The sequence below is a fragment of the Xiphophorus couchianus genome, chromosome 4 (genome assembly GCF_001444195.1).
Source record: "Xiphophorus couchianus chromosome 4, X_couchianus-1.0, whole genome shotgun sequence".
NCBI lineage: Eukaryota > Metazoa > Chordata > Actinopteri > Cyprinodontiformes > Poeciliidae > Xiphophorus > Xiphophorus couchianus.
The window spans coordinates 24,500,743-24,525,479 of NC_040231.1; the positions used below are offsets into that span (position 1 = coordinate 24,500,743).

Consider the following 24,737-nt stretch of genomic DNA (forward strand, 5'->3'; position numbering starts at 1 on the left):
TTTTTAACCAGTTCTGTAAGCTCTGACAACTCTGACACATGGGTGGTCTCTTCCACATTCACAGTTGGGCTGCTGCCAGATGCAGTCTGAATCTGGGTGTGAGCTCGCTTTGATTTGTGGAATGACTGGAACTGTTTAGTTTCTTTGGTCATGTCTCTGAGCTCAGCCTGCAGCTCTCGAAAGCTTAAGAACCTGGGCTTAAGTGGAGCGATCCTCATGTATACCTCCTCATCATTAAGACCCCTTAAAAACTGCCGGGTGAGTTTGCAGTCCCGGTCTGGAAATGGCTTGCCTCCTCTTTGACTGTCCTCTACCGCTCTCAGATTAGCTTCCAGCGATATGGCATATGAGCAGGCAGACTCCCCTGGTCTTTGGCTCCGCTCATAGAAGTCAGCCAGTGGATCTAGGGAGCTCTGTGTGTCCCCATACTCAGCCCTCAGTTCTTCAAAAGCCATCTCAGGGGTTTGGTTATACAGAGGTAGGTTCAGGACTAATTTCCTGGCCTCGCCACTCAGATGACGCACCACAGTGGAAAATTGCAGGTGTAGCGGGAGCTCAATCGCTTCCAGGAGATATTGCATGTCCCGAATCCAATCCTCCACCAGCATCCTACTATCAGCATTACCGGTAAATATAGGAACACTTCTCACCTGGTGGGTCTGCAGGAATCCGCCGTACGCAGCCCGGCCGTGTCCATAGAACGGATCTGTATGGTTGTGAGCTGCGTGATTCATAATTTGAGGGTTGGGCCTGTTTGAATGAACGCCCCATCGACCACTGACCGATGAATACAATGGAGCTTGGGGCACAGTGGGAGAGCCAGCATAACCGGCGGGGTGCTGGCTCACTGGCTGATAAAGGTCTGCTGGGTGTGGATAGATGGTTGCAGCAGCAGGTTGCTGCATAATCCGACTTCCTGTCATAGCCTGAGGTGGTAGGGAAGCTGCAGTCATATGCATGCCAGTCCAAGGTGTAGAAGTATACTGATCCACATAGGGTGACCGAATTGGGGTTGCGGGTGTGTGCTGTGTGTTTACTCCTCCATCATTGGCCTGGGGAATTGGGGTGTGGTACTGTAGCTGCTGGCCATAAAGTCCTGTGGGTTGACTGGTTGGCTCTGGCCTCGCTGCTGGTGGCTGGTTGCTGGCATCAGCTGTTGCTCCTGCTCCAGGTAGGTAGGTGTGTGGCACCCCTGGGGAGTCGAATCTGTGGCTCAGTACTGGTTCAGGGGTAAGTAGGTGGCTAGATGTTACTGCAGAGGGCATCTGCCTCATTGGGGTAACTGCATAGTCATTCATTATTTTCAAGGATCTTCTTTTTTTTTAAATTTTTTTTTTTATGTAGACTGCCAAAATGTATGTTTGTATGTGTACGTCCCCTTTTTAAGTGTTTATGAATAAATAAATAAATAAATACATAAATAATTGTGTGGCACAGTTATTTTGAATCACTCTCCAAAATTCCAGTTAAACTTATATAAATGATCAGAACAGAATCACAATATAATAAATATTTCAAACAAAATGTAATTATTTACTATGAATCAAAGATAAATAAATAATTAAATTATCTTAACGCACTCCTAAAATTCTAACTAGACAAAAAAAGGATATGATCACAATAGAATAAATATTTCAAACAAAATGTATATATTTTTATATATATATAATATATATATATATTATATATATATATTATATATATATATATATATATGTAAAAGCTGATTCTGTGGCTCAGTGATACATTTAGAAAAAAAAACAAAAAAAACCCCCAAAACAAAAAGCAAATCCATAATAATGATAATAATTTAAGTTAATGGACTGTGTTTGTTGCAATGATCATAATAATAATAATAATAAAAAAATCACGGTACAGACTAATTCACTGACTGTAAGGCAGCAGAGGGGGACATGCACGAGCTAGCATAGAGCAAACATAAGGCTGGTTTAGTTTATTGGCGTATGCACTGGAAAATCAAAGCTCCACATTGGTCACTGCTTTCACACAAAAGGACAGAACAATTGCTACCCCATCAAAAAGGGAAGACGAATGTGATCGTTTTTTGTTTTTTTTATGTTGTAGTTACTGTTGACAGGGGGTCTGTGTTTAAGATGGGTTGCCATGACTACAGTGCTTGTTGCTAAATTGCTCCTCCCTAATTCCTCTTAAGTGGCGCAGCAGGATCTAAAAAGCATCCACAATAATAACGTCAAAGACCATTAAACAAGACCTATGATTTGATCTGGGAGCCGTTCGAGCAATTTCTGAACAATTCATCAGACTTAACCAATCTCACAGGACAGACTCGGCTTTGCCACACTGCCAGATCTGTATGCATACACAGACTGTGCAAGGAAGTCATTACACCCTTCAGAGGGCCAAAATGCAAAAAAGAAAAAATCATATTTGAAGGTTATATTTAGTCTCTATGGTCTGGTAACTTCCTTTATGTTCTTCAAACTCAATCATAGACACAATTTAGAGTCCTACAATTGTTGCTGGAAATGAAATGTGGACAATTGCAGTTGGATTTGTTCAAATAGATCAGCAGAGCCAAAACAGCATTATTCAGCAACCATTTATGATCAGAAAACCAGCACAATATGAAAGTTTGATGTTTAACCTTTCTGTTACTCATGATGTGATTTTAAATATTTTAAATGACCTTTAAACAAAGTTCTTGCAAATGTTTCACAAATTTATTAAAAAAATCTTGCTACCAGCCCCCCCGAATACATGCCAACATGTATGATTTCTTGCTGAAACAGAATCACAACACAAATATTTATGTGTGATCGTCCAACATTAAGGGGAAGGAATGAGAGAGGAGTAAGTGTGAGGAAAAGAAAACAGATGTGAAAGATTTTATTGGTGAAATAAAGACGACATGTAGGGTATGATGTAGGGTAGAGTGATACATGCAATTCATTTAACTTATCAAGGTTTGATGACTCTTGTGACAATATCATGAATCTTAAATATACATCTGCAGCTGTAAGCTCTGCTTCTAGTGTTCTTGAACACATCCATCATCAAATCTCACACACACTGTGTATCAGGAGGCTGACAGTGCAACTCTACAACCCAATAAAATTTACCAAGTCTTCATTTTCACGGATATAACATGAATAGATGAACAACTTATTTATGTAGGCAAACAGATCTGGTAATAAGGAGAAGAAACTAAAGAAACAGGAGCTAATCACAGAGTCATTTTTGACAACAACATTACTTTGTTGGGACCAAAATGCTCAAATTTTGAGAAAACTCCAGTTTGACTGATAATCACAAACAGAGAGGAAGGAAAGGTTGTGAACAGCTGTTTGTCTGAAACGAATGGGCTCATGGAGACATTATGGGTGTTTTTTTATCTTATACCTAAATTAGTGGCTTGAAATGAACACATTAAATGTTCGGCTCCTATGTTACTCTTATGCTGCTTCACATGTTGACATTTAGTACAGTATATGAGTGTTTGTTAATAATTCTGTGCACTTGTCAGCAGCCAGTAGTAGTTATTTTCAATTGTTTTCTTTGCAGACATTCGAGAGGCTTTTCTACAGTTTTCTATGGTTTTCAATAATAAGTGGGTAAACTGTAGCTTAACAAGTAGAGTTTGTACGTTGCCATGTGACTGCTGTTGATGAGGCCCTCACACAAATTACTCAAGGTTTTCCTATAATTCTTTCATGCTGAAATATTTTGCATCCACTGGTTGTAAATTTGCAGAGAATTACTGTCTCTTCTATTGTTGTTTTTAAAACACTTGGTTTTCAGGTAAAAATTTTAAAAAGTACTGTAAGTATGCACAGTTTTCCTCTGTTGTGGGAATTCTAGAAATTATTCACTATTTTGCAGTTTTGTATCTGTACATATTTTCATGTATTATAACTGATGAGTCTATGCGTTGCAGAAGTTGAAAAACTTAGACACTAAGGACACAATGTAATTAATCTAATTAATCCAGGCGCTGAGAAGGAGGAGGATAGGCATGTTTTGATCCAGACTTGAGGTTCTCATATCAACACAGCTGCTTGGTTAAATAGGGATTCACATTAGCTACAAGAAAAAAGTACTGAAGTTAGTATTTAAACGGGCTCTTTCAATGGTGCAATCGAGAAAATCCTTCATCTATTAAAGCCAGATTTATCAGAGAATAATAATTCACTGGAAGCCAGACACTTCAGCTGTTTGAGGAGAAGAAAGAAAAAACAAAAACGATGAATTATGAATAAGTTCCAGATTCTTGTATTAAGTGACAATCACAACACTGTTGTGTTACCTGAACCTCTTCCCTTCCTACAGTGGAAGCATGTGCTGAATCTGTATTGATTGTACCACACCTACCCTTCAACTCGTAATGGGTTCATGGAATCGCCTCTATAATACTCTTTAAGTAAAAAAAAAAAGAAAAGAATCTGTTGGCATTGTCCATGAAGGACCAGGGGTGTATTGATTCTTGTGATTGGATTGCAGGACTGTGAGCTGCATGGCGGGAATGCAGTGATGTGGGATCTTTGCAGGATGCGACATTTAGTCCAGGCATGCACAACCACACAGTGGCAGAGGGCGAGCAAGTTGAATAAAAGTACACTCTGTGAGGGCGCAGATGTGAGACGATATTAGACTGTAATCTTTCCTAATAAAAGAAACAATGAGTGTCAGTTAGCAGGCCTGTACTGGGTTATCTAAGGGCTGGGGGCTATGTCACACTATGTCATTACTTCACTACACTGGAAATGAGCAGCAGAGAGTGTATAAAAATCAGCTTGGAGCAATGTCCATCCAACGATTGACCCAAGCATGCAATTTGTGTTACTGCTAGTGTAGAGTCCTGAAAATATGTTAAGAACGTGATAATGTTCAATTAATAGGTATAATGATCTGATTGGGAAAGCATTTATTTGATTTAGTATTTAGTTAGAACAGTTTAATTTGATTTATGGTTAAATATGTGCTAAAACTACTTAATTTTATTTTTATTTCATAGATTTCTGTTATGGTAATACTCCTTTAAGAACGACACAATGCATGATGGGAGTTGAAAGTTCATAACTCTTGATTGTGTACAAAAAAAGAGGAAAACTACACACGCTGTATGCTCGAACCGTGGACTTTGTTTAATAAAATCAAAAGCGAAAATCTATATAATTTTTTCAGTTCTTTTTAGGGGTACAACACTTGTCAGGTTTTTGTGCTTCTTATATGTTGTGTGTAATCTTTGTTTAACGTCAGATAGAAAGAAAACCTATTTAAACCTTGACACTTAAAGTTCACGGTTTCTGCAGCTGGACTCATTGTGGGAGAGTTGATGGTTTGCAGAGTCACTATAATCTAAGATGCACAGCTATAAAGCCACATACTTAGAGGCTGCCTCTCCACTGGTGTGTACTAATGTGTCAGTGTTTAATCTGGACGTATGCTTTAAGACCTTATTTTCTTTCGTTCGTGCCCGTCTCCCATATTTGCGGCTCTCCGCATGTGGCCTGTAATCTGTTGTGCTGAAAACACGCCACAGCTAAACACATGGTCAGCTCTACTTTGCAGTCCAATCATTAGCCTGAGGCCTAATCCTTGGTTATAATTCTGATGATGGGCCCTGCCAGTGGGGGCCTGCTAATAAGTAACATAAATCACTGCGTGAAGCAGCGGCGGCTGGATCTAGGGCTGGCGATGTCAGCCATGTTCCCCATTCAACGGGCACAAGGATCTCCATGGTGCTTGATTACCAATAAGAGTGGATGAAAAGGCCAGTTCCAAATCCACACACACACACACACACACACACACACACACACACACACACACACACACACACATCCAGAAAGAGAGGTAGTCTAAAGCTGTTCGTGCTTTGAATACTGAGCGCAGCAAAATACCAAACCTGTACATCTGAGAGATGGGGGAGATTCTGAGAGTCAGAAAGCATTTAAAGTGATTAAAAGGCAAACAAAATTATCCAAAATAAATACAAGCATCACATCTATCACTTCCTTGGTGATTCTCTGCCTTTTTCAGTCAGATATTAATAGATGACCTTGGGTCACCTTGAAGTGTCTTCAGACTTTTGTTCTGTCAGTAATTACAACCAGAAAAGAGGAACAGGCATTTTCCAATGTGGGATTATCGCTGTTCCCTAATGGGCAAAGGACGGTTTTGGATTAAATCTCACACCAGAGATGCAAAAGGACATCTGCTATAACTTGGCCTAATAACAGGATTATTTGCAACTGACTAATTCTCTAACATATGTCTCTACTACTTTCACACATCAAATATTAAACTCTCTATGAAGAAAATAAGGATTCAGTGGCGATTTAAGATGCGTTCCATCTGCTTGTTTGTGTTTTCCTTCACATACTGCCTTACCTGAGGCGGGAGTTTAGTAACATAATCCAATTTTATTCAGAAAGTAGTCAGATTTGTGAGCAGCAGCAGGTCGCAGTCACAGGATTAGGATCTGAATCCTAATTCAAATTAATTGTCAAGATCTTGATTCAGCTGTACAGATCCCATATGAACAAAAATATGGAGTTAGTGCTTTATCATAAAACCTGATAATCTTTTCTTTGTTATAATGAATCTCTTTGTTCACCAACAGAGCAAAAGGATTCTCATTATTATTTGTGTTGATGGAATTGGAATTTGTAGTTGATTTCCTTATTTCTTAAAATATGCTCCTGCAAATACTCTGTAATCATGAAAAGTCATATTTTTTCAAGTATTAACATTTGCTTAAGAGTCTGGCCAATTTAATAACTTCCTCCCCTATCTCATCTTGTCTTTGTACAACAAAAAATATTTAACCTTCAAGATGAAAAATACTTTGTATAAAGTCAACATGAATAGCTCTTTGCGGCTTCTCCATCAAACTGCCAAAGATTTGTTGCCGTAATTTTCTTTATAACAGCTACACCGACAAAATCACAAAATTCTGATTTTGACACTATACTTTTTGTCTGAACTGTTCAGACAAAAAGACTGAACTGATGCAACATTTGAAATACAAAATTATACTGGAAATAACACCAAGCCAAGTGCAACTAAGAACGCATTCGGAAGGGAGGACGAGGCAAAGAACATTCAGTAACAACTGAGTTCTTCAACACCTGCAGCTAACGCTACAGAAGGGACTCATCAATAAATGTAAGGTGTTCCAAAATATTTCAACAGTGGCACAAACACCACGCTTCTCTTCTTTGTAGTTTCGCCGCCGGAGTGCGAGCTAAAAAATTTAATCCACGAATAACAACCTCATTCATGTTGGGGAAATGATGAGCAACAAATTAGCAGAACATTAATGCATCATTACGGCTGCGATATTTCTCACAAGTTTGAAACCGCTGGGCTCCTGGCCTTGTGATTAGCTATTTACAGCATAACGCTAACTGACATATAGAGGTCTCTGGAGCGGTGGCTACGCAGGCAGAGGAGGATTAACTGGCTGTCACAACTCTCGCTTTCTTGCAAGCATCGCGCTCCCTTTCATTAACTGAATAAACCAGCCCTTCACTCACAGTTGAGGAGAAGAAAATTAGAGGCTAAGATTTTGGAGGTCAGTGGGACATGTCAGCAGAGAGGCAGAAAGCTGTTTTCCGGAGTAAAACAGGAAGATTTGAATTTAACATTTTCATAAGGGTGGGATTAGGTTAATCCAAAACACAGAGTGAAGATGTGACAAACGCTTTATGGGACTCAATGGGAATTAGGGTGGTAAATGTTTTAAACTGTTAAAGTGGCTCCTTAAAAAAAAAAAATAATAAAAAACAAAGAAAAAGACAGATGAAACCTTATTTTGCAGATAATATTCAAGTTTGTAGTTTGCAAATTTCCTGTTTATAATACACGTTTTGTTCAGATGATCTGTGCTTTACTCAGTGCCATGTATATACTCAATATACTTTAGAATTAGTTAAAAGTAGGGTTTTCTGATTTTGTCGGTGTTTAGTACATTTTAATAATACCCAGATTTAACACAACAGAAAATTATAATTTAATTTGCTCACACAGACTACAAGGTGATAAAAAAGATAAGTTTGAAGAAATGCAGGCTGAAAACTAAAGTAGAGCGGCAACAACACTGACCCTCCTTTTAAAATATAAACTTATTCAAAGATTCATTATTTAAAGGTAATGAAGAAAATGCACTTTAAGTTAGCCTCTTTTTGTGCTCACTAATATAATCATGGAGCGTGGAAAGTCACAGTTTCCCATGTGTACATGGGAAATCTCTGCTTTGAGCCTGAACCAAGGACAATTGTTCCTCCCCATTTCCAAAGTGTAGTACTTTCTTCACTTCTGTATCATTTTAACTATCGTAAGGTGTTTTATGTATTCTAAACACTTACATTTTAAACCAACAAATCCAAACAACATATAGTTTCTAATCAATTGACTTTAAGCTACTTACATCTGCTAGAATCTATAATTCACAATTTCCTCTGGCTGACAACTGATGAAAGATAATTTGTTCTTCAATTTTTGTGCTTGTAATATTCCTCAGAGTACAAGGTACACCTTGCTTCACAGGGGAAATAATCCTGGAAGTAGCAACGACAGTAAGGAGAATTATCTACAATTATCAGTTTGCAGCACACAGTACGGCGTTAATTAAGACACCGAGACGAGTGTTTGTGTGTTAAAGAACAGAATGATAACAACAGACACAAGGGCAAGAACTGATCATTTGTCAGTTTGTCAGCAAATACCATTTCAAATGGTACCAAATACCGTTTTTAATTGCTGCTTATCCCTTGTTGGTTGCACAGGCGTCAATAAACCTCTGGACTGATTACCAGTCTCATCACTGGGCAACACTGAGACAAATTTAAATAGACCAAATGACTAAACCCACGTAAGTTTGGATTATTAGTCTTTGCGTGAACTTGGAGAACATGTGAATGCTGAGGCCAGGAACACAAACCCAGGGCTAATTTTACAGTTTTCCAGTTTGCTTGGGTTCTAACAATTTCTTTGCATTTTTTGTTTTTTACATATTTTACATACAGATTTACATATGCTCAGAATATATTTGCGAAATTTTAAAACCTGATTTCTGATTTTGTTACACTTTCACTACCTTGTTGAATTTTTATCTTACCAGTACTTCACAGCGTTTTAGTTTTTAGAACTGGGAGGAACCCATGCCATGCCAATGTTTAGTATTTCTTTAATCTACTTATGAGACCTTAAATTGTCCTGCTGCTGGACTTATTCAGGATTATGTCATAACAAATGAGACATCTGACAAATCTGATCATACAAAAGAGTGATAAATTGGAAACAGTAGTTTAGGGTTCAAAGTGTTGCACTTTTGATTGTCAACTCAAAAACTAATTATGCATCACTTGTTTATTAATGTCTGTCTTATCACAGATGAGTGTATATTCCATGTAGATCTTTTCAGTCTTTTTGTAAACTTTGCATTTTACCCAAATTTGTTAAATCAATGATTCGTCTGCGTATGCTAGATCCCGGTTGGTAGGAACCGTTTAATTTTTCTTTCAACTTTTTCAGATAATCCTTTTATTTCTGTCTGCACCACAAGAGCTGCAGTGAGTTGTAGTTCATAGAAGTGTTTGATTCAAGATAAAAAATTAAAAAAACATCCCTACGACGAGAAGAAGAATTTGGTATGCAGTGACTAGTTAAAACAACCAGTGATAAAAAGAGTTTTTGTAACGCTTGTTTTTTTTTTGACCAGAAAACATAGCTTGTTTGGGTTTTTACAAATGTTCCTCACCAATCGGTGTGCTGTAAATGCAAGTTGGAGAAAATATCTCAAAGGTAAATTGTCTTTTTTTCCATGTGCAGTGTAGATTTTGTAAATCTGGCAGACTTTAAAACTGGTCTGAAACAGCCAATAATTGTATGAGTGCTAAAAAAAAAAATCCCAGTCCATCTGGTCTTTGTAGGAGTTTCTCTGTTTCCTTCAGTTATTTGATGCAGGTTTACACAAATAAACATGAATCACAGTTTCTCCTTTGCAGTTGGACTTTTGAGCACATTTCCACGATTAGAGCTTAAAGGACTAGCCATTACCAAACATGTGTGAACTTGAGTTTTGTTTGTATAGTGGACCCTACCTACTCCTGATTCAGTTTTTGTGGATTCACTCATTCAATAATTTCTTCTCAGAGAGCATTTTGGAATACATTTTGGGAAATGTGTCTCTACAGCTACTTGACTAGAGACACACTAGGAATACGATTCTTTGAAGCATATTATTCCTAGAGCTTACCGCTATTTTAAAGTTGGGCATGAGTGGGACGTACAGTAACATGACTCTGCCAACAAAACTAACGAAGTTGCCAGGAAGAGGAAAACGTTGACGAGGTGATGCTCATCTCCTGGATTTAGAGCTTGCAGCCGGCGAGGGGGGTCTGTCTTCCTTCTCCGTGTGAGATAAGCATTTTAAAATTAAAGCTGAGGAGCTTCTACAGCCCACAGTCATGCCAACTATCCCTCCTCATTTAGTTAATGAATATCCTCCTACACTTCCCATCTCCTTTGTCTTGCTTCCCCACATCCCACCTTTGCTTCATCTATTTTTCTTCGCCTTTTGTCTTTGACTAACTCTGTGTTTTACTGATTCTCTCTCTCCTCGCTGCTGCCGCCTGTTTGTCTTCCTCAGCTTTCCTCGGTCTCCCGTCCCCTCACTCTTTCTCCAACAACAACCCTCCTGCTAATTACGATAACGTGACATCATTACAGCAGCCATCACAATCTCCGCCATGGCAATCCCACAGCCACCACAGCCCCTGCCTGCCTCCAGGCCTCGCAGCTACGTCTTTGCAGGAGCTGACCACACTGACTCCATCAACACGCAGCAGTGTTTAGTGAAGCCTAAATGGCTTAGGGTCTACGGGGCCATCAAACAGCTGGGCTAATTACCGAGTCTGTCTTCACATAACCTTTAGGACAGAGTCTCAAATGAAAGCCATTAGTCTTAAAGCTGTTGGAAGTCGCAGGGTTTCCAAATGCTCATTAGATCTGAGCACAGGCACGCCACCTCAATGATTCAGAAATCAACTGTACCAAACTACCAGAGGCTATAGGTGTAAATGTTCTTCAGATGACAGAAAATCGTTTTCTCTAATAAACACAGAGTTCAAATTATACGTAGAGGCTAAGATGTGGTAATATTGGATAAATCTCCATCAATTTCCTATTCATAAGTTTTACCAAGCAACAGGCTTTTATCACAGTTCTGACTGGACATCACTCTTCTGACCAGGATTGCTAGAGCTGATTTCATAAGAAAAAGTCCATATATTTTCAAGTTTAGGTAAGGGTCTTTTCAAATCTGTAATGCCATCCTTCTTTATCCACTCCAAAACCAGTTGTGATGTGTGTTTGGGATCAAGGTTCTGCTGGATTGGTCTGGTACAACCATCTGACTTGCACTGTACCCCTTACAGTAGATTACAAAAACCCACCAGCCTAAGCTGCTGCAACTCTAATGCCAATGTCTGCAGAAAAAAACTGCTACAGATCCAAGAAGACCAACCCATCCAAAGGTTATCAAACCTCAGAACTTTGTACCAGCTGTCGAGCATGGTGGTGGATTGATTGTGGTACTTGTGCATTTGCACTAATTGGACTGAAGGATAAAGAAGAAAAAGCAGAATTAAGATTACATTCCTGCTGGTAAAGAGCACCTGTAAACTTCTGATCACCGTATTTACTGATCTGAACACATTAGTCGCCTTGTGCTTATTCATCAAGAAAAGTAAAAGGAGTGAAAATTATTCTGTGAACATTTCTTTTTTTTTTTTTTTAACAATTTCACGAGCTGTACTTGCCTAATTAATAGATGCGAATCTTGATTGCTGGATTAGCAGTCATTAGCTGATCGTTCCGACGAGATGTTTGAAACAACGTGAGCGTACGCTGGGTGAATAATGCCGTTTCTGTCTGACACAGAACGACCCGACGAGCTGTTGGACTACGCTGCCGTAGAGATGACCCCTCTCTCTGCATGTGTCCAGCCTGGCCATGATTCTGCATACATTACCCTTGAGTCGAAGCAGCCAGAACGGCAGAATATAAAAGAGGTTTCCCTCCTGCTGACAGCTACTTGTATTTTCTGCCATCCATGGCTCTATGAAATGTCTCACAATCCAATTTGCGTTTCATGGGGTGTAAGAGGCAAACACAGGAATAATATTGTCAGCAGGAACGCAGAGGTTACCCGCGGTGTGCTTATTATGCACAAACCCTGTCTGTGACTAAAGCACGCAATGAATCAACACACTCCTTGTGGGGGAATGCAACTGTCCTCTGATTGGCAGGTGTCTGAGCCACTGTACGATGTAGTTGACTATTAAAGCAGCAAAACTCAGCTAATATGGCCTGACAGTGCCACCTCATCACTATTTTGACCATATGCTGACCTGCAATGGGTCAAGTTACTGCAGGCTTGTCACATTGAGTTTGGTTTGCCTATTTGGAGCTGTGACATTGCGCTTCCCCTTCAGTCTCTCAGGTGATAATTGGTCCTGAGCTGTAATCCTGCTGTAAACCCAGGCTCAGTCCCTGACAAGGGATTAAGATGACAATGTTGCCAAAAGTCATGTGTGTTCCCACTTTCTTTTTCACACATCTACCCTTATCTGTCTTCTGTTCTCAGTTCTGTGTCAGCCGCAGCTCACTTTCACCCGTCACAGGAAGTCGGAGACGCACAAATGTCCCACAGTTGAGTAATTCTGTACCTGAGAACTCCCATTGACCGTTCAGGTATGTGTACACACACACTCGTCAGCCCAAGGTAGATCGGGCAGAAGAGGATTAAAGGATGACAGGAAAATAATAAAATTCATAAGGACGTTGAATAGATCGGAAAATGTCACAGTCACAATTCTAATGTGGTTTTACAAGGAAGCCACTGATCCTTCTTTTATTATATAGGAGCATTAGTGGGCTCAGATGTCAGGCTGCTAACCAGAGCATTTCCATTAGACTGATGAGATATCACATTAATAAGTGTGGGTTTAATAACGAAACTATAACCTGTAGAAATATAACAACAAAAATGTTTAAACACAAAAAACTAAACCAATATGTGTGCAGGCATGTGAATGAATGAGAGGTATTAAAAGGATTTATAGTAATAATTACACTTTTCTATGTACAAAGTGTAGATATTGTGTGTGGATTTAAAGAAAATTAGGAAGAATATTAATTTTGTCATGAGGATTCTTTGCTCTTTTAAAGTATAAGCCTACAGTCAAAAAGATCCAAAGGTGCATGACTAATAGAAGTCTAACATTTTATCCCATCTGGCTTCGTTCAGACACGACACAACAAACAATACTTTGAACCTCACAGAAAAACCTTCTTGTAAAATCAGTCAAACTCACTTCAAAGCTAGCTTCTCAGTTTTGTCGATTTGCTTTGTATTTCTGTTCCAAATTGTGATTAAATTAGAAAATGTCTAATCTGGCAACCAATAAACAATCATGCTTCTAGTCAAGTTAGCAAGAAAACACATGGCCCTTCAATGCATTCCATTGAGAAGGTGAAGCTAAAAGATAAATGTTTTTAATTATTATTAATAGTACCTGCCTGGACTTCACAGCATTTCTGAAACCACCATGACCACTGCAGGATGATGCTGAACTTATTACTCACAATGAACCCAATCTCATCAGTTACCATGTTTCCATCTGCAGTAAAAGTTTAAACAGTTGTAATCATTCCAGTCAACATCAGAGGGGGAAAAAAATGAAAACAAACAGAAAAAAATCACATCTCTGATTGGAGGACACACGGTGCGGTGCACTGCACACACCGGCGCTGCAGTGGCTTTCCAATTTGGTAGATTCAAAGAGCATGGCGCTGATTAGTGGTGAACACACATGAAAATGAATCAGAATTTCAAACAGTAATATTAGATTTATCACAGCGCAATTCACCTTAGTTTCCATATTGGTTTGGAGGCCAACGTCATTACAACTCAAACTGTTGCATTGGTTGATCTTTTTCTTTCTTCTGGGAATAAATCCAACAGACTTCATCTGTGGTTCTCAAGATGTGGCATACAATCCACTGGTGGTAAGTGGTCCGCCTCAGACTATCTGGTGTTGAAGTTAAATATTTTTACTGAAATAAGTAGGTAACAATGAACAAAACAGGGCTTTATTTTACTTACTTCTGAATTATGATTAAACCAAACAGAATATTGTTCAAGTTTCTATTTTGGAAACTAGTTTTGTTTGCTTTTCTCTGTGATTGAGTTAACTACTAATAGCAACGCGAGCTATCAATGTACTTCTTTGTATTTTTACTTTCAAGCTCTTTATCAATATCTAATAACACTAAAACATTTACCAGAGATGCAAATAAACTTTTTTTTTAAAAGCTCTCTGAGTTTGATGTTCAAAATCCAAGTTTGGGACTGGTTAGAAAAGATGCCTGGTAATTTTTATGCATAACATTGTTATGCATACCAATGAATGAAATATATATATATATATATATATATATATATATATATATATATATATATATTTATTTTTATTAAACCAAAAACCTACTATCATTGTTTCAGAAGGCTTTGTTTTCTGTGTGCAAAAACATAGGCAAAGATGGTCTTAAAAGTGAAAAAGGTTCACTTGGAACAAGTGAAGGATTAATCCTGGGTTTATGGCAGAGAGGAGTAATTAGTGGAGATGATGGTAAGTTGAATGTTTTATATTGGAAGTGATGAGGGAAAGTTTTATGGTTTGGCGGTGAAGTTCCAGTGTAGAGGGAGAAGTGGATCTGAGGAGGTAAGTGACTGAGCCGATGGTTCATTGTGTGAGGTCCTTATTATCCTGAACAGAGCGTGTTACAGAGCGGGCAGGCTGACGAAGACTGACAGTGGCTAAGCTGCAGAGGACAGCTGTGGGTAATGAAGGTGTGGAGGGGGAAGGTGAGGCTAGGAGGGCTGGAACCAGTGTGGTATGGGGATCACAAAGAATCCAACCTGTGAAGCACACGGAGGACAAAACCATGAAACAAAGAAGACATAAACTCAAAGATTTCTTCTGAACATTCAACATTCAAGGAAATGTCTGTCTGCGGTTGATCATCAGGCACCAAGTAGCTGCTCACTGCATCTTAAAAGTTACAGGAAACAAAAGACTTGATCACAGCCAGGTGTGGTGGCTGCACCAGGTGGACCGCAGTCTACAGCAGAGATCCTTTATTCAGGAAAGAACTCACACACGAACACACAAAAAAAAAAGCCACTCACATGAATCTAGCACATACTGATGATGATAGTAATAATCAGAAAATACAGGTGCTTACTGAGATGCTACTTGGAAAACTTTAAGAATGATTGGGCTGTATTAAATCACTGTAGAATACACTTTGAAAGCTGCGAAAAATTCCTTATCCACCACAACTAAACCCACAAATACACTAGCTGTTCACTCGTCATTCTTGCTGTTCACTCGTCATTCTTGCTGTTCACTCGTCATTCTTGCTGTTAATATTGCCCTTCTTTGTGTTGTCGGTTCTTGCGGTCCTCTGTGATGTCTTTGACACTATGTGGAAATTGTTATTTTAGCAACTTTTTTTATGAAAATGAAATGAAAACAGTAAGTGTAGCACTAATTTTATCATAACACCTTTCCAGCAGTTAAATATGTGACATTCCCGTCACTGCTAGTGGGAGGAATGAAGCCCGAGAGGGGGCAACAAGAATGTCCCCTGATGGGATGAACAAAACGAACAGACAGGACGGGAGTGTTGTCAGGGAAACAAACATCCATAATCATTATGAGGTAGTATTGTGTTGCCAGGGAAATAAAAATGTGCTGTCCGCATGTGGTTATGGTGCCAAAGTGGACCAATCAAGATGTAAAAAAAAAAAAAAAAAAAGAAAAGAAACAGAACCAATATGGAATGTAGCAACGTCCAAACTGTGGGCCCTCAAAAAAACAAAAGTTTAAAAAGAGACGGAAAGTTTTCCACGCTGTTGAGCGCAGAGGAAGAACTGTGTTGGACTCCTTTGTTGAAGCCAGCTGCACAGCAGTGTAAATGCTGAGGGGTTCAACCTGTCCCATTTTCAACGCAACAAAAGTGCAATTTTTTGTCATCCGTTTCAACATATTTATTGTCACAAGAAAATGCACCTCGAGATAGTCTTGGATTTGTGAAATGGAATGTAAGAGCAAAAGTTGACCATCACTGTCATTTGTGATTTTCATGTTCCCATTTTGTCAACAAATCACAATAATAACAAATCAGAGCATAAAATACATTTATACATGTATGCTCAGGTCAGGTCAGGAGAACTTTATCATTTCTTTAATTCTGCAGAATGCAACTTTCATAAACAATATGTTTTTAAACATTTGCTAAAACAGTCACTATGTCGTGACACTGTAGAGCTCCTCTGCCAACTCCATGTGGTCCTACTGCCATGTGCAGAAATGCACCAGTCAGAAACGACCAATCAGAGCCGGGAGGAGGGCCTTAGCGCTGTCAGTCATGCTCGCATCAGGAGCAGAAGATATCAATGATATGAAGGCAAAAGCCTAAACATAAAACCTGTCTTTCTAGTTTGGTTAATTCAGCCTTCATCCTTCAACTTGTATTTACCAGAGGGACAAGTTAAGATGAAATTTGTTTTGTTTTTGTATGAAAATTCTAATTTCATACAAAATAATGTCAGACCATTCCCAGTTTTTAACTCTAAACAAAGTCAATTGTATATTAAGTTTCTAAAGAGGAAATAATATTCAAAAAGCTGATTGGTAACAAAGAAACTTCCAGAAGAGAAGGAACAAACATGGCAGGTCAGCATCTGCTCTCTTTATGTAGATCCACAGCATAAGAATGGTTGTGCTGCATGGGGTAATGTTTGTTACAACATTAAAACCAAGCGCTTGCTTCTTGTCTTGAACCATCTAAAGGACTGTGAGGTATGTTCAGTCACTGAAGCTGTGCCAATAGTTTTTACTCAGACATATGCTGCCGGAGGCACCGCTAACATAAAGGAAGAGGAAAAAAAAAAAGTGGTTTCTGGCACGGGCATCAAAATATGCTTCTTTTTTTTTTTTTTTTACAAGCATGCCCTTCACATCTTTGCCAGGAAAAACCCAAAGCCCATTTCCTCTTTAAGAGGACAAAGAAATCAGAGTTCGCTCATTTCCTCCTCTGGATTTCTAAGAGAGTTTGACATAAGAGGCAGGTTATTGAAAAGCTAATTTCCAAAGAGCAATACTGGCCTACTTAATAAATAATTGCCATGATTTCCATTGGCACTTAAACCCCACGTTGAGACAGAAGCACTCACATCCCTCCCTCACACACTCACACCTATACATGCAAGAGAAAAAAATCAACCCCTGCTGAGTGAAAGGATTCCTCTGAAATTCCACAGGGAGGAGAGTCATTGGTCCTACTTGACCTGTCAGTTTTACATATTCATAAGGAGATAGAGAAGATGGCTATGGCCTGCTGTCCCACTTGCTCCAACTTAATAGACCCTTTTCACAGTGACGTCAGACAATGGCCGCCATAACTCAAAACTGGGTATCTTTACTTCCGGTGTGATTTTGCCTTGGGAACCAAGCTGAAAACTTCCCGCATTCTCATAATCTTAAGGATATAATAAAAGGTAAGTTTAATAATAACAGCATTTAAGTGTTAGATAGCTGTTACTAATCATTGTAAATTCACCATTCTCTATCTGTGTATAAAATAAACAGCCTCCGATCGGAGAGTAAACCACCTAGCAGCAGCTTTAGCCACATTTAGGAAAAATATACTCTCTGTCAGCGCTGTAACGTTTAGAGGTTCACTTTCTGTGTTTTATAAAACAGTGTTTACGTGCTAGATAACCGTTATAAGTCATTGTCAATTTACCATTCTCCAACTGTATTCAAAGGAACCAGCCTCTGATCATGAGTAAACCAGCTAGCAGCAGCTTTAGCCACAGTTAGGAAACATATACACCGCCGCCTGTCAGTGATGTAACGTTTAGAGGTTCATTTTCTGTATTAATGGAAAATAAAGGGCAGCTTCCAACAACGTTGTTTAGAATAGTATTTTAAATATTGACTTAAAAGATTTACATGCATCATTCACATATTCTGATGTGATTCATAATTTCTCTTTTTGTTTTGTTGTATTTTTCCATCTTTCTCAGCAACGACCCATCTATCAAACAAGCATGGCACAATCATCAAACCGTTGCTATTGTAGTGTGCCATGCTGTTCAAATAACAAACAAAAACAACCCTATCTGAGCTTCCATGACTTTCCTGTGGATGTGGAAAAACGTGCCCGCTGGGTAAGAGCAATCAGGAGAGATGAAGGAAAAATGTTTCAAATCCTCAGAGGGAGCACCTTTGTCTGCAGCCAGCACTTTACCCCAGAGGATATAAGTACAACAGCCAGTGGAAGAAAACGGATTAGTCAAGGAGCTGTGCCTTCTAGATTTCACTGGAATGATTGGGGTAAATGAAGGAGAACATTGTTGAACAGTTTTTAAAAATATAAACAAAAATGTATTATGATCATGAAGTGACTCAACATATTTTTCACATCTAGGGAGAAGTTCACAAGCTCATGAGTCTGTTTACAGGCGAACCAAAAAGTCTCTCAGTGCTGCTGTTCAGGATGACTCACATAAGATTGCTGACCCTGAGGACTCCTCAAAGGAAAAATTGCCTGCAGGTCCAATGGCACAAGACCATGACTATGCCTGTCATTCTTTTCCGGGTTAGTATTACATAAAGTGTCTTGTAGAAAAATTATATGGCAATGAATCACATTGTAACCGTCTAGAAAATATAGTGTTTTTTGAGTTTAACACAAAAAATGCATATATACGTACACACACGCACACGTGTATCCTGTAATGAGGACAGTGAAAAATTATAGATGTTTGTGTGAAGTCTATTAACATTTATTTTTCTTTCCCTTAGGTGAACTACACGGTGCCATACAGAGAATTAAAGAGTTGGAGTTCCAAGTGTTATCACTTGAAATGGAAATCCTAGAGCTAACTCTTCAAAAGAAGCAGCCAGTGATTTTCAGGTTTTGTTTGACAGATGAAGATTTCCGTTATTACACCAAATTCACCTCAAAAGAGGTCTTCAATGTGTTTTGGGAGTCAGTTTACCCTTCTGCTTCAAGGCTAGTGTATTGGTCCAAGGCACAGCGGACTGCAGAAGAAATACCTAGTCCACAGCGAAAACTTCCACTCATTGATGAACTGTTTATGTTTCTTTGCCGTGTTGCAGCTGGACTTCAGGAGAAGACTTTGTCGACCATCTTTGAGGTCAGTTTGTCTACAGTTAGCCGCACCATTTTAACATGGACTAGTTACCTTTACCTGGTTCTTGGTTCGCTGTCATTGTGGATGACAAGAGAGCAAGTTCAGCGCACCATGCCTGACAAATTTAAACAGTACTGCCCTCACGTGCGTGCAATTATAGACTGCACTGAGATCCGTTGTGAAACTGCATCCTCACTCACACTACAGTCAGAAACCTTTTCAAACTACAAAAACCACACCACCTTTAAAGGTCTGATTGGCATTGCTCCTTGTGGGATTATAACATTTGTATCCAGACTGTACACAGGCTCCATCTCCGACATAGAAATAACTCGAAAATCACAGATATTAACGTTACTTCAGCCTGGAGATGGGGTTATGGCCGACAAGGGTTTCCAGATAGAGAAGATTCTGTCAGAGGTGGGAGCAACGCTTATCATTCCTCCACTTAAAAAATCCACCCAACTCAGCATGGAGGACACCCAGAAGACCCAGGCTATTGCTCGGCTGAGGATTTTAGTTGAAAGAGCCATACGAAGGGTGAAAGAGTACCATATCTGGGATGGTCTTGTTCCTCTTTCTATGGTAGGCTCAGTCAATCAGCTGTGGGCCATCTGCTGTCTACTTTCAAACTATCAGGGACCTCTGGATCTAAAAGGCGACAAACCTGTGTAGAGCCTCTTCTCCTGCAAGTCACAGCCCTTGGATGAGCATTAATGTAAACAGTTGTGTTATAAACAAAATCTCTCCATATATATGACCTGTATTTGTTTTTATTATTGAATAAATGAATAGATGTGTACAGTTCTATCAAATCTATTGTAAATAGCTTATCTTGAGGTAGCTACATATGTACAACCTTTACATTTAAATTGCACTTTCTTGTACATTTTACACATCTGTCAATGAAGTATTTGAATGAGAGAAAATGTTCAAATTAACGTTTTTATTGTGGAACAAAGAAGATTTGTGGCCATCAATTGCAAACATTAATAGAATAATTATATTACAAAATGAACATGGAGCATACACAAATGGCCTCAAGTTCACAACTTTAGCCCATTTGTGATAGGGAGAGTATTTACAAAAGGCCTATCAATTTTATAACAATCATTTTCTCAAGGTTTACCATTTAAGAAAACATCCATGTAGATGTCATGATAGAAATGATCAAGCCTCTGTCTCATTGAGAGGATAAGCTCCTCATCCCTAAATATTCTCTCAACTGTGAAGTCAGTGTGGGTATCTGTAATAAAATCACACCACTGAAGTCCGCTTACAGCCAATTGGCCCTGAACCTGATAATAGTATTTATGACTCTTCTTAAGGCAAGCCTGGCCTTTAATTGTAACTAGGTGATTAACTTGTGCCACATTGTCAACATTGCAACTCTTTACCTCAGCTAACCCAAATGGAGGCATTTCCTTAGGGTTGAAGACTTTAGCATCAGGGCTAGCTCCAAGGTGAGGTGCGTCAGGATGAATGATAAACCCACATTGCATCACAGAGACATCAAACAAATCAGAATATTGCTTCAGTATTTCAGGTTCCAGATCCAACCCTCTTTTCATAGCAGCTGTCTGGGGAGTTCTTCTGAGAATACGAGTTGCCAAGGCCTTGGCAGAAGACTGACCACGCACATGGCATACTTCACGGAACCTGCTGGCTGTAAGTCGGGGTTTGCGTACCTCTGTCCACAGCTGGCATTCTGATTGCTGTCTGGTTTCTGCTTCAATAGCAGCACAGATCTTACGTGATATCTTAAGGCTCTCTAAATGGCAAAGTTGCCTATAATTAGGCTCAAAATCTAGTGGAAACCTAAAGCTGTAGCCGTCAACAGGTAATTGAGGGAACTCAGGGGCATCTGGATGTTTGATTATGTCTCTGCTCATTTCAGGAGGACACTGATATGAGAGCACAGAACCAAATGGCACAGGACCAAATTTAGAGTCCACTAAAGTAAGGTTTTGCAGTCCATAAAGCAACTTGCATATTCCTGGTTGTGGACGGATTTCTTTTAGTTTCTCCCCGCTGGCTTCAATATGAGGATCTGGAAGAGGACCTGGCAAGTGAGAGACGTAAATGTTTATGTAGATTTAATTATGTCATGTGACCTTTCACACCATAATGAAAAAGCTGTTACAAATGTTAATAATAAAATGTTAATAATTATGTAAGCTAATATGAAATACAAAGCAATACATGCTATTCATTCTTATCTATGTTAGGAAGGCATTACCACCTTTGAATAGCAGGGGACTCATTCCCTCACCTGCATACGCTCTGTACAGTGTGCACTTCACGCTAGTCCTAATCCTGGTTTTTTCCCTTGCCACAGGTTTACACACTGTCATATCATTTGTAGCCTCTGGTGCAACTCCCTATAATCACAAATGATTTATTTAAAAATAAATCAATACAAGTGATTAGCCTAAAACCTAAAAAGTTAAAGAAATATTAATATCTGACCTTTGTCCTTGGACGGTGCCAGGTCTGCAGTGAACTGGTGCACGACAGAGGCAATGGTACGGTCTTGTAGCCCATTGTACTGTAGTGAGCAGTTTGAAACAGAAGACCCACCATGTGATTGCACAGGGCTTTCCCAGCTGTGCAAGAACATGACATGTACTTCAGTTCCACAGGCACCACAAAAGAATCAAGTGTAACCTGCCAATAGGGACATAAAAATTATTAATCCTGTTATGCTGTCATCAATTTTCTACTGCCAAGTGTGCAACTGCAGCAAAACAAAATAAAATAAAACTTAACCCTAATCAAAACATCTGATAATTATTCATCTGAGAAACCTGAAGGTAATGAGCTTCCTCCTTTTTCTTCATTGACCTGTGACATCGTCCTCTCACTGACACCTCTCCCTCAACTGCAGTCGAGACTGTTCCAACAGTGTTTGGGAAAAACATTTCATTAACACTACTCTCTCTTCTCTTGCTCAAATTTTTGTAGTTAACAGCAGAAAGGTGGTTGCACAAATAAGTTATAGTCTTTACTGGAGTTGCCACTTTCCAGATATACTCTCATGGTATGAGGACCCCACATTACATTGAGCTTTGCCAATACTTACTATTTGCTAGTTATTTTATAATCATAACATCAACAATCTATGTCCACTTATAAGTAAGTAAGTAAAGTTTATTTATAAAGCGCTTTTAACATGGAATCACAAAGGTTGAACTGAGGAGGAGATTGGTTTAAGATGATGGACAGGGAGAGTTTGACTGAAACTAAATAGATAGACATATTCTGGGGCTGATTATGTATCTCTGCTCATTTCCAAGCTCAAATGAGCAACTTCACGTTCAAACACAAGTCCCCCAAAAAACGCAACCGGTGAATCATTATTTTTTATAAGTTTAGAAAAAACAAGACAAAAGCCACAAATAACAGTTGGGCTTGACGATATTTCTGTTTTTCCAGCAACAAAATGCGCATCTCCATGCTCTGTTCATGTTTCTGTCACTGCTAACTGTCACAGAGTCTCTCCCAAAGACGCAAAGAAGGAATAAAAATAAATACACAAGAAAATATTAATGTGCTATGATTTGGATAAATAACTTTAATCTGATTACTGGATTTGAAATACGAACTCGTTAGATTATTCGTTACCGAAAAAGTGGTCCGATTAAAGGCATTACAAAGCAGCGGCGGCACCGGACATCTCTGCTTATAACAAACAAATCCCTATTTTATGGGATGAGTGGCAACTCCAGTCTATAATTTAATAATCTGATCAAGATTAGAGCCTAAAACGTTATAGTTCAAAAACAGTAAAAAGTTCTGGTTAAGGAACAGTTATGTCACGTAGTTAGCTAGCTAACAAAATTCACTAATGCTAAGCTAACGGTTACGCAAAACAAAAATACCTACCTTCATAGTCAAACAGGTATTGTTCGGTGAAGAATTTGTAGCCTTTGTCTAATTTAGATTTTTTTGTCAGAGAGAACTGGTTTGCAAATCGTGATATATCTTCAAATCTTATTTTAGGCAAATGTTTTAGAGACTGTGTAAACTCCATGCTCCGGTGATCTGTCTGATCAACATATGCTGTCAGATTTATACATCTCTCTCTCTCTCTCTCTCTCTCTCTCTCTCTCTCTATATATATATATATGACATATATATATATATGAAATAGACAACTTTATCATTACTTACTATGTACACCGGAACTAAGGATACACAGCTTCGAGCCAAAACGGAAGTTGTGTGACGTCATGTGAAAAGGGTTTATTTCCCCTCTCTCTCCCTCTTCATCTGTCTCCTCCAGCTCCTCAGCCCTCCTCCCTGGAGTGCAAGCACAGGCCTCCCCAGCAGGAGGTGCGGGTGACAGACAGCAGGGCTCCTCCTGTCAGACTTTTGCCAGTCACTGCATGTCAGCATTAAGCTCCAACAGGCAGCGACACAAGGGATGTCACAAGAGGAACAGTGCTTTTCTGCCACTCACATTTCATCATTTTCTTTTTCATCCTTTGCGATTATGAGTTTGTTTTCTTGATTTATAAAGTGTCTGTGTTTTCTTCCCTGTATTTGTCACCAGCTCCATATGTTGTTTTGACAAAGACGTTCGTGTTTTTGCCCTCACGCCAGCATCGCTATCTTCAGATTTCGAAGTTTTTCCGGGAAAAAGCAGCTTTGTGGTCCCAAAGGATATATTTCAGCTATGAGTTCGACTTTGGCTGGTTCTTATTTTACCATATTTTTTTTAAAAGTTCCAAACATTTTGCACGACAATGTTTCTGCAGCTTAATAACATTTCAATGAGAATCCATAGACAACAGGGCATTTCTAGTTGGTAGGTGCACTGAGTAGTGCTTCCCTCTCCCACATGTTGCTGCATGATGTCTGTCAGGTGTGTATGCAACCCCCCTCATTTAAATACAGGACAAAATCAGTAAAGGTTTTCTTTCATAATCACAACACAAATGCAAATAAATGACTAGTTTGGAAAAAGATTTGAAACCCCCCCCCCCCTTTTTTTATGCTTTGTAACCCGAATGATAAAAACTCTCATGACCGTGATCTCATGGAGCTGGAGAATATGATGTAGGGAGGGATAATGATTATTTTGTTGAATGTTTTTTGTTTTTGCTTCCTTGGTTTGTTTTTGGATTTCTTGGAAATATGTCCAAATGTTCTGTTGCTGAGCTTTAGTGAATATTAAAGAATATGCGTGAATACACCAGAGCCGCATCTTTCAGGTCCTCTGACATCAAAGCAGCATCCCTCTGCTTCCCATGAGACAGCCGGTTTCTGCTCAGCTATACACCACAGATCCACGCTACGCAGACATGCTGTGAGCTCCACTTGCAGATGGAAACATTTCTCCTGTTGTCCTTGAGCTGGGCATCATTTAGGGAGATTCAAAGGGGGAGTTTACGTCAGCAGGAAAAAAACCCAACAATATTGTCATTTTGTTGCCTTAACAGGTTTGGCAGTT

General features: G+C 39.2%; 1 protein-coding gene and 1 long non-coding RNA gene across 2 annotated transcripts; both read right to left on the minus strand.

Annotated features, from left to right (window-relative positions):
• Positions 1–4,024: 4,024 nt before the first annotated feature.
• LOC114143768 (uncharacterized) lies at positions 4,025–18,011 on the minus strand. Its single transcript, XR_003595312.1, has 3 exons — positions 17,477–18,011; positions 10,809–10,816; positions 4,025–4,771 (listed from the first exon to the last, which is right to left on the minus strand). It is a non-coding gene; the product is annotated as an uncharacterized LOC114143768 (long non-coding RNA).
• A 2,028-nt stretch (positions 18,012–20,039) lies between these two features.
• On the minus strand, positions 20,040–22,652 carry LOC114143766 (uncharacterized). Its single transcript, XM_028016077.1, has 4 exons — positions 22,090–22,652; positions 21,752–21,949; positions 21,555–21,663; positions 20,040–21,344 (listed from the first exon to the last, which is right to left on the minus strand). The coding sequence occupies exons 1-4, from the start codon at positions 22,201–22,203 to the stop codon at positions 20,401–20,403; spliced, it is 1,365 nt and encodes a 454-aa protein (XP_027871878.1). The 5' UTR covers positions 22,204–22,652; the 3' UTR covers positions 20,040–20,400.
• Positions 22,653–24,737: the final 2,085 nt, after the last annotated feature.